This window comes from Chanodichthys erythropterus, chromosome 5 (genome assembly GCF_024489055.1).
Source record: "Chanodichthys erythropterus isolate Z2021 chromosome 5, ASM2448905v1, whole genome shotgun sequence".
In the NCBI taxonomy this organism is placed as follows: Eukaryota; Metazoa; Chordata; class Actinopteri; order Cypriniformes; family Xenocyprididae; genus Chanodichthys; species Chanodichthys erythropterus.
The window spans coordinates 21,114,985-21,132,344 of NC_090225.1; the positions used below are offsets into that span (position 1 = coordinate 21,114,985).

Consider the following 17,360-nt stretch of genomic DNA (forward strand, 5'->3'; position numbering starts at 1 on the left):
CCCCTATTTTGACCACATTGGGCCAGTTGTTCAAAAAGTTTAATATGGATCAGAATTATCTGGATTTGGAAATCCCATGTTTTGCTATCCAGGATCAGGTAATCCATCTTACTTTTGTGCTGGTTTTTCAAAGCAAAATTGGATTGGATCTCCCTGATCCAGATACACACTTTTTCAGATTACCAAATCTGGATTACTAGTGCTCTACGGAGCCCCTAAAGGGACATGCTGATAGAAAGAATATGAGATGGGAAAAAACACATTTCAATGCTTTTGCATTTTCTCAGAAAAATTCCACGTAGCTTTCACCCGAGAAACTTTGCGTTCGCCTGCAAATAAATTTTGACTGGTTCACCAAAATCACATATATGTGTATGTATATTACATTACATAAAAATTTAATTTTTGTTCCTGAAATCCACTCTTCTGATGGAATCAGTATAATCCAGATTTTTTTGGATCAAAGGTATCCCAATCTTACTTAAAAGTTTGGAACAAAACTGATGACCGGCCCTTTGTGATATATTAGGTGCATTTTAATTTTACTGATTTGGTTTGAAAGTGCAATTTTCTCTTCAAACTCTCCTAACCCTAACCTCAATATTCCATTTGTATTTCCTTTCTCTAATCAAAATGTTTCAAACAGGACATGTTTTAAAAGGATAATATTTTAATTGGTAATTATTTACATGTTTTACTGCATCCTCAATATCACTTCCAATCTGATTAGCCTTTTGTATTATCCCTTTTTCTAACACAAGTTACATGACATCCTCCATTAAGTCACATCATTTTTGGTGGGAAAACCACAGTACAAACATGAGCAAGAATAGTAAATACACAAACACGGGGATTATGAAACAGTTCCTCCTTTATTCAGCAGCGCTCACTCAAGATCGCTTATTTACAAGGCATGCCACAACGATACGAGAACTGACTAAAAGACTTCAATAATTAATGATCAATAACACTTACATCAGCTCTGAGGGAGACAGAGGTATGTGGAAGAAAAAGAGCAGTAAAAACAAAAAGATACATCAATTCTCAATGTTTTCTTTCCATGCCAGACATGTTTATTTGATCATTGTCTTACATGAAACAAATGTTTATCTTTAGGGAGTGTGATGTCATTGTCAGACTCCCCCTCTGATTGGTCGACCCCTCAGAAAGCGGAGTTAAGAAGGGCTGTCCTAACAACCCATTACACATGGATTGGGGGAGAAAAAAAAGCTTTCAAAAATTCAGAGCGTTTTCAAGAGGAACAAGGGAGCGAGGCAGACCCAATCACATTATTGACAACTAAAAATAACTTTCAAAAAACCCCAAGATTTGTGTTGTCTTTTTTTAATAGTGTCCTTTGAGATAGTCATTCACAAGCTTGGATATAAAAGGGTCGTTTCTGTGAGGGTCTGAGAGGGAGAAAATATGCTGCATATATTGGTACGAAAAGGAGAATCAGAGGTAATCCATTTCTGTTCTCACGTCGGCACACGCCGTAAATAATGCAGAGGAATTTTCATCTCTCAAAAAGTGACCCTTTGCAGGAAAAGACCTGAAAGTTATCATTATTCATGAATATTTCCTCTTACAAACAGGTGAAACATTTACATACACACTCATACAGTCTCTGACACGTTCAGCCTTAAAGGTACGCACTTATTCTTTCGCTTTATCATACACGCTCTCTCTGTCTCTCTCTCACACACGCACACACACACACACAAACACACACACTCGCATACTTTCCCAAACACACTCACACACACAGGGGTGGCCGCAGCTTTTACACCCCTGAACAGGTGTCCAATCATGCAGGGGAGGATAAAAACGTAGGTCAGATGAGTCCTCGTCTCTTCTTGTAGTCCTCCAGGTTGAGAGATCGGCGTGGCGCCCCATCTTTAACAGGCAATGCATTTGAACTCACCGACAAAGACTTTGCTTCTGTTGATGATTGAAATAAATAATAAATTAATATAATAATAAAACAAAACTGGCAGCTTTAGTTTCTTATTTAGAGTATCATTTAATTTTTACAATTTTTTTTTCCATATTAATAAAAAAAAAAAAAAAAAAAAAAAAAAATCACTAAAAGTATAGTTCATCCAAAAATTTAAATTCTGTCATAATTTACTCACCATAATGGTAGGGAAGGCCTATAGTTTATGTGTAATAAATTCTATGTTGAATCAAATATATATATATTTTTTTTTCTAAAGCTACTTTTTGTAATGTCTATTTGATGCTCTTCTCATTTAACACAACAATTAAGTCTTTGTCTTTTGGGGGTATTTTCTCAGGCAAATTTTATGTGCAATTAATTAGATTAATTAATCACCACACATAAATTTTAATCGCATATATACTATGGGTGGGAATCTTTAGTCACCTCACGATCCGATTCCGATTCTGGGAGTTCAAAGCGATTCTTGATCTACTTATTCCCCCCTAATTAATTAATTAATTAGTTTACCGACTTAAAAACCTTAAACTCCTTACATTTACATATCCTTACATATGTAATTATAAGTAGGCCTACTTTAAAAATAATCACAAATTGAAAAACATTTATTAAAACAATTGCATGTTAAGAATTTTAAACTAATATAACTTCAAAACATACAAGCAAGTAGCAAATAATAAAGAGGAGCAAGGAAACATATTACAAGCAATAAACAAAGAGTGCTTTCAGTATTTAAGATTATCTGAACGTTTTCTTTCTCATGTTTACTGTCGTTTGATTAGACAGCAGGAGATCTAATAAGCTGCATTCACGCACGGATCTCTTTTGAAATATAATAAGTAATGCGGTTTGTCCTGTCCATTTAATCCCTTAAGACAACACTGGCTGTGTTTAGGCTACATTATGTGGTGTATGTATGTGAGGAATTGGAAGCAAGCAGAATCCAGGCGTTTCTAAAGCACACTCAGCGTCATCACGCATCTGAATATAAACTAAGGTCAGAATCGATCCAGAATCGTTGGATAGAGAATCGCGATGCATCGATGGATCATTTTTTTCTCCCACCCCGAATATATATATAATATATATATAAATATATAATATATAATATATATATAAATATATATATATATATATATATATATATATATATATATATATATATATATATATATATATATATATATATATATATATATATATATATATAACCAACCCCTTTTGAATGGTAATGCAAATACACACCGCTTTCCTGCTGGACATCAGGACGTCCTTTAAAACTAAACTAAAATAGTAATATAATTATTAGACCTGAGACACACTTACCAGCATTAGGAACCTGTAGGTCAATTTTGACATCAAAGTCATGAACTTTGAAAAGGTCCTCTGAGAGGTCACTGTTTGGCTTGGTAATGTCTTTGTCTTTTTGGCCAGCCTGGCCCTGCATAATAAACAATTTAAACACAAGTGAATTCTGGGTCAGAACAGGCTCATGTTGCTGAGGACTTGCTTGAGAGTGTGTGTTACCTGTTTGTTAGCCTGCTGACTGTTGTCTTGGCCTGAGCCTGAGCCGTATTTCTGGTTAAGATGAGCCAAAATAGCGGCATGAACTGAGGGATCTCTTGCCTTTGAAAAAAATAAATAAAGAAAATTCAGTTTCTTAAAATGATCAAAAAAGGATGAGAATAAAAGTGAAGTAGAACAGCAGAGCTGACAGAAAGATGCCTCACATTGGACACCATAGTCGGTTTACACTGCCGTCTGGTGAATGGATCCATCTGCTGGTTCTTCGCGTTCTGACCCTCTGCCTAAAACACAACCAAGACATTTTAGATTTCAGAATGTTTTTAGGAGAGTAAAAAAAAAAAAATCCTGATGGGAAAACCTACCACCAATGCCTTCTCAGACTCCACAATATTCCAACTCCGATTCCTCTGATTGATATAGCTGGAAAAGAAAAAAGAAAAAAATGATGGGATTTTGGGATTTTTTTAAATACGTTTATTCAGCAAGGATGCGTTAAATTGATCAAAAGTGACAGTAAAGACATTTATAATGTTACAAAATATTTCCATCTGAAATAAATGCTGTTCCTTTGATCTTTCTATTCAAAGAATCCTGGGGAATCACAGTTTCCACAAAAATATTAGGCAGCAAAACTATTTTCAACAATTTTAAGAAATGTATCTTGAGCACCAAATCTGCCTATCAGAATGATTTCTGAAGGATCATGTGACACTGAAGACTGGAGTAATGATGCTGAAAATTCAGCTTTGCCATCACAGGAATAAATTATATTTTAAATTATTAAAATAAAAGTTATTTTAAATGGTAATAATATTTCACAAAATTACTTTTTACTATGGTTTTGAATAAATGAGGCATTTATATAGTGCTTTCATATGTACTACTGTACACCCAAAGCTCTTTACAATCGTATCAGGGGTCTCTCCTCAACCACCATCAGTGTGCAGCATCCACTTGGATGATACGACGTCAGCCACAGTACAACGGCGCCAATGCGCTCACCATACACCAGATGTTGGTGGAGAGGAGAGAGAGTGATAGAGCCAATTCAATGGATGGGGATTACTAGGTGGCCATGATTGATAAGGGCCAATGGAGGGTATTTGGCCAGGACACCAGGGTTACACCCCTACTCTTTACAAGTGCCATGGGATTTTTAATGACAACAGAGAGTCAGGACCTCGGTTTAACATCTCATCCGAAGGACGGTGCTTGTTACAGTACAGCAGTGGTTACGCACGGGTACTGCAGTGGGGGGCGTGGGAGATCAGCAGAAAAAAAAAAAAAAAAAACAGCTGTTGCAACGGCGAATGTGCATAAATAGCGGATGGTGCTCTGCCTTTATAAAGTGGGACTAAACTCCAATTACACTAAATCGATCTTCAGATCGATTCTTCAGACCATCTGAACAAGCCCAACATAGAAGTTGCTTGCTATAGAAAAGCGCGAGCACCGCTCCAGCGGACGGAATCAAAAGCTGCTATTATGAACGGCGCGCACTTCGCTCCAAACTATTGAGTAGTGAGTAGTAGTAGTGTATGCAAGTTTCTGACCTGATGGCAGAGATATTTTTGGTTCTCTGTCGGTCAAGTGCTTCTGCTCTCTCCTCCAGCTCGTTCAACTGATCTTGCAGTACTTTCGCCTTCTCTCCATCCCCACTCTCCTCAGCCATGGCCTGCACACACAATTTATGCATGATTAGCATGAGAACAAGTATGCAGTTATATCTATTTGAAGTACATCTAATCATTACAACCTTCTCTTTGAGAAGTTGCGTTTTCTTCATGGCGTAGTTTGGTGGCGCCTTTCGGAATCTGTCCTTCTCTTTGACAATCTGTCATAAATATAATTCACATTAATACAATGATAAAGCTGACAACAATCAGAATATCCTGTATTAAGGACAATAGGATATAACATCAGTGGGACATACATCCTCAATGTCTTTGTCATTAAATTTGTAGTTAACCGCCTCCTTGATGGACTGCTCTTTTTTGGAGATCTCATCAAGTGTAGGAAGCTGCATTCCTGCTGACATCATCTATGGGGCAGCAACAAGGTTACATTTCATAATGTGATCGCAGTTCAACAAGTAACCTAAAATGCAACTAAAATTCATCCCCAATTCAAATTTGGTTTCCATAATATTTTTTGCTTAGAGTAAATACATTTTAAGTACAAAAGAATACAATTCTTTTAAGAATACAGAGGTTTTTTTTTTTTGTTTTTAACTCACCGCCTCTCTCCATTTCATGAATTCGCTTTCAGTGAACTCCTGATTGGACACAAACTCAAGTCTGAAGACGCGCATGTCATTTCCGTGTCTGCAAACATGCAATACACATTACACAAGTCATGGATGACAAAGAGTAGAATGCAGATATAATTGGCTTTCCTGTGCAAACGTACCGGAGCTGAAGGCCTTTATTTGTTCGTGTGGACCCCAGCTGATAAACTTTAGCCGTTTCCACAACATCAATGATTTCAGCCACCTGCAGGATTTAATTTCAGAAATTGTCTATCTACAACTCTATATATTCCATGTAATATTTTAAAATGTGTGTTTTCAGATTGCAGTTGTTCGTGGTGTCACAAAAGCTGTTTATAACGTGAAAAATATGTTTATAACGTGAATGGATGAGAAACCATTTTTTACTGACCCGATAAACAGGCTTGCTGCTGCTGTTTCCAATGCCAATTCGAACAAAACAACCAGTAACAGTTTTAGCAAAGAACGGCATGTGACACCAGCGCTCCAGTTTGTGCCGGGACAGCCGGATCCGATTCAGCTCATCTGGTAATGACACTGGCTGGGACTTGGGCGGAGCCTCCTCTTTCCTGAAATACAGGTGCACAGTTGATCAACACGCTCATTACTGAGGGACAGAACCATACCACTACAAGAGGAGGGAGGAGGAGAGAGAGGAAAAAATAAAAAAAATAAAATCACACTACTGTTTTATAATCAAACAAAATATAGGAGTATTAGAGGTATAAAAATTATACATAAATGTACATAATATATACATACACTATTGAAAGTAAGAGTTTGGTTTGGAAAGTGAATACCTTTACTGCATTAAACTGACAAAAAAGTGACAAAAGTGACAAAAAAAAATATTTATAATGTTACAAAAGATTAATATTTCAAATAAATGCTGTTCTTTTGAATTTTCTATTTATCAAAACTCCTGGAAAAAAGTATCTCAGTTTCCAAAAAAAAAATTACATTACATTATATCACATTCAAAATTACATAACCATACATAAAAAAATAAATATACATAATATAATATATACATAAATATATTAAAATAGATTTTTTTTTTAAATTGTAATAATACTTAATGAAATATACTATATTTTTATTTTATACATGTAATTTTATTTCATTTTTAATTGCTAATGTAAAAACATTTTAGCAGTCCAAATTGTTGTTTCATACTAAGAAAGTTAACGTAAAAACGTAAATTTTCTAATACTTACTCCTCCTCTTCATCAAAAGATGAAGACCTTGAGCTGCGGTCACTCTTTACTGAAGACTTGTCATCGTCATCTTCCTCCTCCTCTTCATCATCCGAGTAGACCTCACTTGTCTTCAGCGGCTGCCTTTTGGCAAGGAGCTCAGCTGAAAGGTTAAAGGTTATAGATCAGATACTGGCATCACTGGCTACAGAATGCTAATTTTCTGCATAATACACTATATACTGCCTAATGTTTTTATTAAAAATGCTTAATAAAAGAAACGTTTTAAATTTTAGTATGCTACATTGTAGTTAGATCGCCCTGCATGTGAGTGGAATTCAGTTATCAACTTCAAAGTAAAAAGGGTTATTTTGCATTTTTAATGATAAATTCTTATTTTAAATTCAGTGTGTTATTCAATATTGTCTGAATAACAATGAGAAAGTGATAATAAAAGTACCAGTTCTGTTTTTCCTCTTCTCTCTTTCTGCTTTTAGCTCTTCCATGGCCTGTGACTTCTTGTCCAGCTTCTCATCTCTCTTGATTCGCCTCTCTTTGTTATGGGACATTACCTGCATGAATAGAGAGAGGAAACACGAGCGTAAAACCATATTTGCGTTCCTAATTTAAAAAGGGCTTGTTGGCCCATACAGTTTACTTACCACCTGAGTGTCAGGGACCTGAGAAAGTTTTCTCTTCTCTTGCTCCTCCTCCTGTTTCTTCTTCTTTTCCTCCTTTTCCTTCTTCTTCGCCGTCTTCAGTTTTTGCTTTATTTCAAACCTTAAGAAATACACATTTATTGATAAGAACAGTTTCTTTACAAATGATTTGAAAATTTAATTGTGCCTTCCTTCACAGCTAGATTTAATTTATTTCTGCACAATACAACCAGTGTTGTTATTATAAATAAACTAAAACTATTAAAAATAATTTTCGGTAATTGGCCCCTAATGCATTAGCTAATGTTTTTCCCCCCGGTAATTCAAATAAAGCTGCAAATAACAAAATACTTGAGTGAGTGATGAGTGTTTCAGTACTAAAATGACTAAAACAAAAAATAAATTAAAGCTTTATTAAAATATTTAAGTTGCTACAAAAGATTTAAAACAATTTTTTACATGCAGCCAAGGCAAAAAAAAAAAAAAAAAACTTTAATTTTCTTATAATATACATTGCACATCACCTTATTTCTCAAAGTGTCTGAAAACTGTTTGTTCAAAGATTCAGCCTCTCTAAACCCCTCCTTTCCTCGACTGCTCTGATTGGACAGATGGCCCAGTTTGTTGTGATTGGTCTACCGCTTAAAGAGCATGTCGGAAACTAAACGCCTATTACCATATCTGAATTTCAGCTTCGGAGGCTTCCTCAGCTCTTGATACACAGTGATACGAACAGTAACAATGGTGCTGGTTTTTCCATATCAATTCCAGTAAAAGTCCTCATTCTTTTTAAGTGCATAAAAATGTGGACTCTCAGCACAGAAATCAGTGTCTTCTTGACATGTTGGCAACATAAACTAAACACTTCCTGGCCTACAACTACAGTGGTTAAAGCAGACAATGTTCGTGGGCAGCCAATGAAGACCATAGGCTGGCTTTAAGCAAACTGATGACGACTCGTTTTAGCAGTTCAGAATCCAAGTTCATGCCAGTTTGAATTCTTTTAGGAGACAATATTTTTATTTGTCTTGCACTTTGATCTTTGAATCTTTGCAGACCTTTTACACTCTGCATGAAAAGTTATATTCGAAAAAGCAAACTTTAAAAAAAAAACTAAAGACTAAACTAAAATTAAAATGACAACTGAAAATATAAAAACAAAAGATTAACAAATACTATAATAGCATATAAAAAAATACTAAAGTAACAGAATACATCTTAGAGAATATCGCAGTATTTAAATGCTCTTTATTAGCCTGGTGTGATTCCTAAAGGCCATGTAATTAAGGCTATTATCACAGTTCCATCTTTTCTTTGCAAGTATGAAAACGATAAGACTAATTTAAACCTTGGCTGCTCAGATGTGAGCTTTGAAACTCCTCTCACCTCCTCTTGAGGACTTCTCTCTTCTCTATACGGTTAAACAGCTCCTGTTCTCTCTCTTTTTCCGTCATCTGCTCCAAACGGGCCCTGTCCTCCTCATCCCCCATTAGATCGTCTCCATAACCATCCCGGAAAACCTCATCCTCTGATGATGAGTCAGAATCCGAGCTGGATGATGAGCTGTTACTGTCGGAGTCCGACACCTCACCTAATGAAACATGAAGCAGGTATAAACAACTTTTAAAATGTACTTTTCCAGAAAACAGCATTACAAAACCCAAAACCGGTGCCTTACCCTCCTCTGGAGCCGAACTCTCTGCTGAACTGTCTCCATTTGAGCTGCCAGATGAAGCCGTCTTGCCCTTTCTTTTCTTGACTGTGTTCTTCTTTTCAGGCCCTTTGCTAGGTTTTCCCTTCTTTTTGGTTTTAGTGCCTCCAACAGTCCACTAACAAATCAATAGAACAATCAATAAGACATTTAATTTACAAGCAGCTTTTGACATGGACACTAAGGATTTCATTAAAAGTATCTGAGACATGTAACAGCACACACTTCAATTGCCTAGTAGTCTATGTTGTATTATATTGTACTATATTATAGTATGTTCTAAATGTCACTGATTATTTTTCCATTGGAATGATCAAGACCTAAAATGACAACTGCACCCTTTTTTGCTCTTTTAGTAAACACACTATTTAAATAACCACAAAAACCTGCAGATTTCTGATAACCATACTGCATAAGCTTGAAAAAAATGTGTTCTCTCATTACACCGGCTTTTGGTTTGCATTGAAAGTCTACATTAAAAGGTTAGTTCAACCAAAAATGAAAAAGATGTCATTAATGACTCACCCTCATGTCGTTCCAAACCCGTAAGACCTCCGTTCATCTTCGGAACACAGTTTAAGATATTTAAATTCAGTCTGAGAGCTTTCTGTCCCTCCATTGAAAATGTACGGTAGACTGTCCATGTCCAGAAAGGTAATAAAAACATCATCAAAGTAGTCCATGTGACATCAGTGGGTTAGTTAGAAGTTTTTGAAGGATCGAAAATACATTTTGGTCCAAAAATAACAAAAACTACGACTTAATTCAGCATTGTCTTCTCTTCCGGAATCCTTTCCATTGAATTGACTCCATTGAATTCTTTCATCTGTCAGCGTTGGTAATGCACTTTTACGTCGTTGTTTTTGGCGATAAGGACATCCGTGACATGCACACTTACACACCATTTAAAAAAATATAGCAATACCAAAATACAAACAATGTAGAATAGCTTTAATACAGCGTGCGTCTCCCTCAGACTGTAAACAAAGCTTGGACGCACCACATAACACGTCAGCAGCGTCACTGCGGAGTCGTGAACGCGGATTGACAACAGACCCGGAAGAGAAGACAATGCAGAATAAAGTCATAGTTTTTGTTATTTTTGGACCAAAATGTATTTTCGATTCTTCAAAAACTTCTAGGTCAAGGTCAAGGTCTCTTTATTTCGTACCCGCAGGTAAAATTGTTTTGCAGAATAGAATTTCATTGTCCAGCAAAAAAAAAAAAAAAAAACACATACAAGACATAACAATTTACAACAGCATACCAGTTAATAACATCATGACAGGCTGCACCAAACACATACATATCCCTTCTTGCATTTAACTAGTGCATATTAAAACATTTAACTTCTTCTTATTATTTAAAACCTCAATTGCCGCAGGAACAAAAGTATTCCTGTAGCGTCTCGTTTTCCATCTCGGGGCCACAAACCGGCAACCCGAGGGAAGTAACTGAAACCCGTTACTTAAGGGATGCAGCTCATCGCTTAAAATAGTACTTGCCTTCCTGTACAACTGAGTTGTATAAATGTATTCTAGAGTCCGTTGATCAACTCCTATTATCTTACTCGCCCACTTTACAATTTGATTTAAGGAGTTCTTGTTCTTCACCGACAGACTCCCATACCACACCACAATGGAAAATGACATAATAGATTCAATAAAAGTAGAATAAAACAGTGACAGCATGTGTCCATCAATGTGAAATTTAGCAAGCTTCCTAAGGCAACTCAGACGCTGATGACCTTTCTTACAGACCATTTCACAATTCAAATCAAATGTCAATTTGGAATCAATAACTATACCTAGGTATTTGTAACTCTCCACACGATCCACAACCTGTCCTTTAATAGTTGTGGTAACATGATCTACAGTGGAAGTTCTAAAATCAATAATCATATCTTTTGTTTTAGTAATATTTAACTGTAAATAAGAATCATCACACCAAGTCACAAAATCCTCCACAACTGGACCATGGCCAGACTCATCCCCTTGTAACAGGCTCACTATGACTGTGTCATCAGCAAACTTAATAAAAACTCTATTTTCATGTAGCGCAATAGTTCTCTCTAAACCATCACCCTGCTTGTAAGCTAGCTTCTTATTCTGCAAACTAGTTTTGACTGATTTTGACATCCACGGTTTAGTATTTGGAAAAACCTTGATTTTACATGTAGGCACAATCATATCCTCACAAAAGGTTATATATGAACATACAACATCAGTCAATTCATCAATCTGTTCACAAGAGTCTTTAAACGCCTCCCAGTCTGTACAATCGAAGCACCCTTGCAGGCGGGCAATAGAGTCTTCAGACCAGATTTTAACTTCTCTCATCTGAGGTTTTTCTCTTTTAAATAAAGGTTTATATATCGGAAGGAGCTGTACACAATTATGGTCGGCAGATCCGAATGCTGACAATAGTACCGACTTATATGCCCCCTTTATATTCCCATAACAGAGGTCCAGCATCTTGTTATGTCTCGTTGGGCAAGTAATGTATTGGTGGAAGTTTGACAGGGCCTTTTTAAGTGACACATGATTAAAATCTCCCAGAATAAAATTCGGCGCCTCTGGAGAAGTGTTCTGAAGTCCTTGCACAACATCAGATACAATATTTATTGCATTGACGTTGTTAGCTTTCGGATGAATGTACACAACAGTTATAAAAGCTTGTGGAAATTCTAACTAACCAACTGATGTCACATGGACTACTTTGATGATGTTTTTATTACCTTTCTAGACATGGACAGTCTACCGTACAAACACTTTCAATGGAGGGACAGAAAGCTCTCGGACTGAATTTAAATATTTTAAACTGTGTTCTGAAGATGAACGGAGGTCTTACGGGTTTGGAACGACATGAGGGTGAGTCATTAATGACATCATTTTCATTTTTGGGTGAACTAACCCTTTAAATTGGTAATCAATGAGAAATGAGAAAAATAAAATCAAGATGTGAATTTTAGTTCACCCTCAATATCACCTCAACACATTTCAATGGTGGAACAACTTTTTCAAATCTATCGTTATTTTCTATTGTAACCCTTATAACATTAATACATTAACTACCAGCAAGATTTGCTACAATAGTAGCTTAAAATCAAAACTAATAAGTAGCTTAAAATCAAAACTAATATTTGGCTATTGGCTAACATTATTTTCTGTGGAATAACATGCACTAATAAACCACTCAGAATAAGACCATGTGCCGTATTCACAAAACATTTTATCTTACCACTAAGAGTTCTCCTAAATAGCAGTAAAAGTTCTTAGCTAAGAGTTTTCTCTTAAAACTTATTCACAAAGCTGCTGAGACAAACTTTTACTAAGGAATAGAGAAAAGTCTTAAGCTAAGAGTAAGGGCGGGGTTAACCTCGTTGCTATGGAGAATACACACAGTGATTGGCTGGTTCAGCGATTTAATCATAGAAATATTGTAGAATGAGGTGTCATGTTTCCATATTAAAATAAAGGTGTTAAAATAGAAATGTTGCCATATTCAAATAAATATTTTTTAATAAAAATATTGCCATATTCAACTAAAGGTTTTAAAATGTAAGCTAAGTGTCACTAACTAAACTAGTATATACAGATAATTGTCCGCCTCTTGGATTATTATGTTTTATAAACCCCGTCCCTCACTCTCGGCTGGGGATATGGGGAGAACTTTGGGTTTGGGCTAAATTCCAAGCTCGGAGCCCTTGATCCCCTTGGACAGCACACCAAATACACTATTATATATTTTATTACTCTATTCAATCATTTGTAAGTTTGAACTCATGAAAACCACTGCAACAGGTAATCGGACAATATTTATTTATTTGTTAAAGATTTATTTTTGGAGTCTCATCGTAGATTAAAATCTATAAATCAAAATGTATTGCATTTATGAAGAAAAAGTTGAGCACCTAAGAATTTATCGCTATTGCCTCATGGTGTACAGTGTCTTTGGGTGGATTAGGACTGTTTGTGATTTGGTCTAACTGACTTAGGAGTCCTCTTGACTACTCCTAGCGTTTAGCGTTTTAACGCTAAAATGCTTTGTGAAATACTCTTAGAGCAAAAATTTGGAACTCCGTATATTAAACGGAATGGAAAAGTAGCAACACATTTTTACTTCTGTATTGTAACATTGTGACCGTTCAATGAATCTGTTGTTATTTGGATGACTGCAGATCTGAATGCATGCTTTCAAAACAGGGCAGGTTTAAGCGGAATAAATGACTGGAGAAGTCCAGCATACATCACCAGAGACAAGTCCGGCATTTCACTGGATGATCTAGTTATGACTTTTGATAAAAGGTTTTTGACCTCGTAATATTTTAAAAATGAAACATGCATATGCAAATGAGAATTAAAAGTGTATTCTCACTGTATGATCCTGATTTACTGATTTGGCAGACATCCTGATAAACTTTTACTTGCAGTAAAAAATACAACAATTTCATCGCACATGTGGGGGGAGGGGGAATAGTTACTTATTTAATCATTCATTTACTTATTTACTTGTTTATTTACTAATTTCATTATTTACTAGTTTTATTATTGCAGGAAACGAGAATTGTTGTCTAACATTTTGCAAGCAAAGATAAAGACAAATGTAATGTCAAACGGCAAGCCTATGGATATTACGCAAGCAATTTGCAAATTCTGCACGAGAGTTAGGCCTATGCCAGTGAAGGAGTCTCAAACCACAGTCAAATATTCCCTGAAAGCGAAAGTGAAAGCAAAAACGGACCACACTTTTGGTATATGTTGCTGCACGCCACATTAATTCTCTCTGACATGACAAGAGCTGTATCTACCTCAATGCTGATAAGGGTATATCATCTCTTAATTTATTGGCTTAATATTTCTCTTGTGGACCATACATTAATGATAGAGGGGGAAAAAATTAGAACAATAAATATTTCTTGTTATGCAATTTTTGTTTTTCATTAAGTCGGTGTTTGAAGCTGCTCTTGATTCTCATCATTGACTGATCATAGTGCTGGACTTAAAGGACTTGCTATTATATAATCTTAGTAATAATTTTATTATTAATAATAATAATAATAAATTGTAATTGTCTTGTTATTATTGTTATTAATGTAACTAAAATCTTTTAATGTGCTATGGAAACAAATGCTAAAGAACAACAATGCCGTTTTCACTTTAGCTTAAACAACAACTGTATAAATGATGCAACAAGCACTCTACACAATTTGTGAATAAATCACCTTGCAATTCAATTTTGATGTGGGATGCAGTTTTGTAGTCTGATTTAAAAACAATTTCACTGAGGAGTCCTCAACCCTCAAACAAATGTGGTTATGTCATTATGAAATTATTGAAAGGCAAATGATTTGTAGGCCCTAATATTAATTTGATAATAATAAAAAACAACATTAATAACAATAATTTAATACATTAATAAAAAAACGAGCCAATTATCATCTTGATATTGTCAAAGGCATCGACTATTGGCGATATCTCTGACTATTGTCTACACACATTATCTGTACGTTTTGCACGCTCGTGAATCCTTTCGTTATAACCAACACTAAGTCTTGGAGAGTAAATGAAAAATAATAGACCTGCCACTTTTTCTATGTAATGTGTTACTTTGTTGTTCATTTTATTACTAACTTTTCAATAAGTCACGCAGTGACTTTTAATATATACATTTACAGATTATTAAATATAAAATAGTTCTAAGCACTTTTTATCATCTGTCCCGACAGTGATTATTTGTTAATTCATGAATAAATAGGATACGTTATTACAAACTTATTACAAACTATTTGCATTTATTTTGGATTTATTGTCAGAACTGAGCTTGCAGTTCACATGGATAGGGCACTCTGAACTGTGTGTGGATGACTATGTTCGTTCACCACAACAAAAGACCATTTTTGACCCAGGGAAACCCTGACCGAACAACCAAAAATGTCAGACCACCTTGAGTAACTGAAAAGCTCCATACCTCATCATCACTGTCTGATGTCTCTGAGTCCGTGGAGGCGGCAGGTTTACTAACAGGCTCTTCCTGTTCATCTGAATCCACACGCTTTCTCTTAGCAAGAGACAGCAGCTCCTGCAAAAAGCAGAAGAAGATTGACAGCTATTACTTTCCCCAAGTGAAAGTCCTTGATAAACAAAGAAGGTGCAACCCCTTTCTTTGTTGTTCATTGAAAAACAAAAAGAAAATGTGCAAGCTAGTCCACAAAATATTTGAAGCTTGCAGGGAAGGTGTGGCAGCGGAAATAAAGCTATAATGAAGAACAAAAGCAGTTTTTCTATCTTTTTAATGAACCCAAATAGTGATCTATAAGCATGCATGTCTGTGCTAATTTTACCCTGGAATACTAGAACACATAAGACAGAGGGATTTGGGATAATTATAACTCAACACTCTCAATACTCTAACAAACACTATATGGCTAAACAGGGTCTAATCATCACAATGCACAAACAGATGTCAAACTCCACCGAGGTTTTCAGTCCAAATATGACTTGTATTTGAGCATAATTATGTTATGGTACTTGTTTAATCTGTAAGCATTAATTAAAACTTCAGCATATCATATGCATGCAACTCAAAAAACACTCTTTTGTATAAGTGTCAGTAATCACACTACTGTTAAGTGTTTGTGTTGTGCTGCTAGCTGGCTAGATCTGTAATTTGTCAACACCATCGAAACGAAAACAAATGCACAGGTTGATACAGCAGTGTAGTATGGAGTACTGCCTATAGGGGGCGTATCATGGTTCAAAATAATTTGTTTGCCATACAGCAAGGGTTTTCAAACTGGGGTCTGGGGGCCGCAAGGGAGTCCTAGTCCCGTGTAAATCCGTATTGAAATAACGGTGTTAAAAATTTTTAAAATAAATAATATGATTAAAATAAGTAAAACAAGTAACTAAATATAAATTAAGGAACTAAATATTTTCCTATCAACATTTTAGACATATTTATAATATTTACTTTCGCAGTATATATTGTGTCTTTATACAAGAAACTATATAATATAATATATATATATATATATATATATATATATATATATATATATATGCCTTTTAAATTTTAGGATGGGGGTCCCTCACATGAGGATGATCATATTTAGGAGTCAGTGACACCTAAAAGGTTAAAAACCTCTGCCATAAAGCAATTGAAATGATCAATTATTAATTATGGCTATTTTATATTATTAATCTAAAATTGAATATTTGTAGAAATATCATCATTAAATTAAATTTAACATTTATAAGCAATTTTTTGTCTAATGAAATGTTTAATATTATTTTAAACAACTTTTAAACTGTAAAAAAAAATATATAATTTTTCAAATGACCATTAGCAGTCTTAAGCACATCATAAAGCACATAACCTCTTTTGACACAACAGAAAACTTTATTACTTGAATATGTCTCCATATTCTTATTTTCGTGTATCATGTGACTTTCAACTGTCCAATCAAACCCGCTCTCAGGGTGAGTTTGAGCAGAGTCGGTCCTCTCTAGCCTCTCGTCGTATTTCTAAAGCTACAACCGAAATAGAACTTTAGCCGCGGCGCTGTGACGTCATAAAACAGAAAAGGTTCTAAACGCGCGCGGCCACTTTTGTACAGCCGAGATACCCGCGTGCTGCAGGCGACAGTAAAAAGCACATAAAATGTCCAAAATCCAGGTGTAATTGTCTTAAAACCAACACTACGCCACCATATAGGCCCCTGCTAACCAGCTAGCTTTCCCACATCACTTAGCATGGGACTTCAACACACACATACAGTTCTGACACCTTAATGCCTTCCAGATCGGTAAACAGCGAGGTTTTTGGATCACATTCACGTGAATGATATTCCTACCTGATCCAAATTATCATCGCTTGCACTATCCTCCGAGTCAGAGTCAATCACGACCCGACCTTTCCGTTTCTTTACATTCACCATGGTTAGCTGCCTGGCTCCCCTGTGTGTGTGTGTTTAAACAGCAGCGCCGCACTCCTCCACACAAAGGCGCTAGAGCTGCACTGCGCATGCGCACACGTC

At 35.7% G+C, this 17,360-nt stretch overlaps 1 protein-coding gene across 1 annotated transcript; it reads right to left on the reverse strand.

Annotated features, from left to right (window-relative positions):
- Positions 1-868: 868 nt before the first annotated feature.
- rtf1 (RTF1 homolog, Paf1/RNA polymerase II complex component) lies at positions 869-17,331 on the reverse strand. The gene is made up of 18 exons (XM_067386544.1): positions 17,178-17,331; positions 15,293-15,403; positions 9,290-9,440; positions 8,998-9,202; positions 7,615-7,732; positions 7,413-7,524; positions 6,974-7,115; positions 6,148-6,325; positions 5,897-5,979; positions 5,724-5,811; positions 5,421-5,528; positions 5,244-5,321; positions 5,041-5,162; positions 3,850-3,907; positions 3,691-3,768; positions 3,488-3,586; positions 3,287-3,401; positions 869-1,941 (listed from the first exon to the last, which is right to left on the reverse strand). Exons 1-18 carry the CDS (start codon positions 17,259-17,261, stop codon positions 1,835-1,837), a joined length of 2,037 nt encoding a protein of 678 aa, XP_067242645.1. The 5' UTR covers positions 17,262-17,331; the 3' UTR covers positions 869-1,834.
- Between the last annotated feature and the right edge of the window lie 29 nt (positions 17,332-17,360).

Bases quoted from the DNA above. Each gene is read 5' to 3' on its own strand.
- rtf1 (XM_067386544.1), bottom strand. From the start codon at position 17,261: ATGGTGAATGTAAAGAAACGGAAAGGTCGGGTCGTGATTGACTCTGAC. The intron at 5,322-5,420 runs GTATGTCCCACT...TATTTATGACAG, and splicing joins ATGACAAAGACATTGAGGAT to ATTGTCAAAGAGAAGGACAG. The intron at 3,908-5,040 runs GTCAGAAACTTG...TTTCTTTTCCAG, and splicing joins AAAAATATCTCTGCCATCAG to CTATATCAATCAGAGGAATC.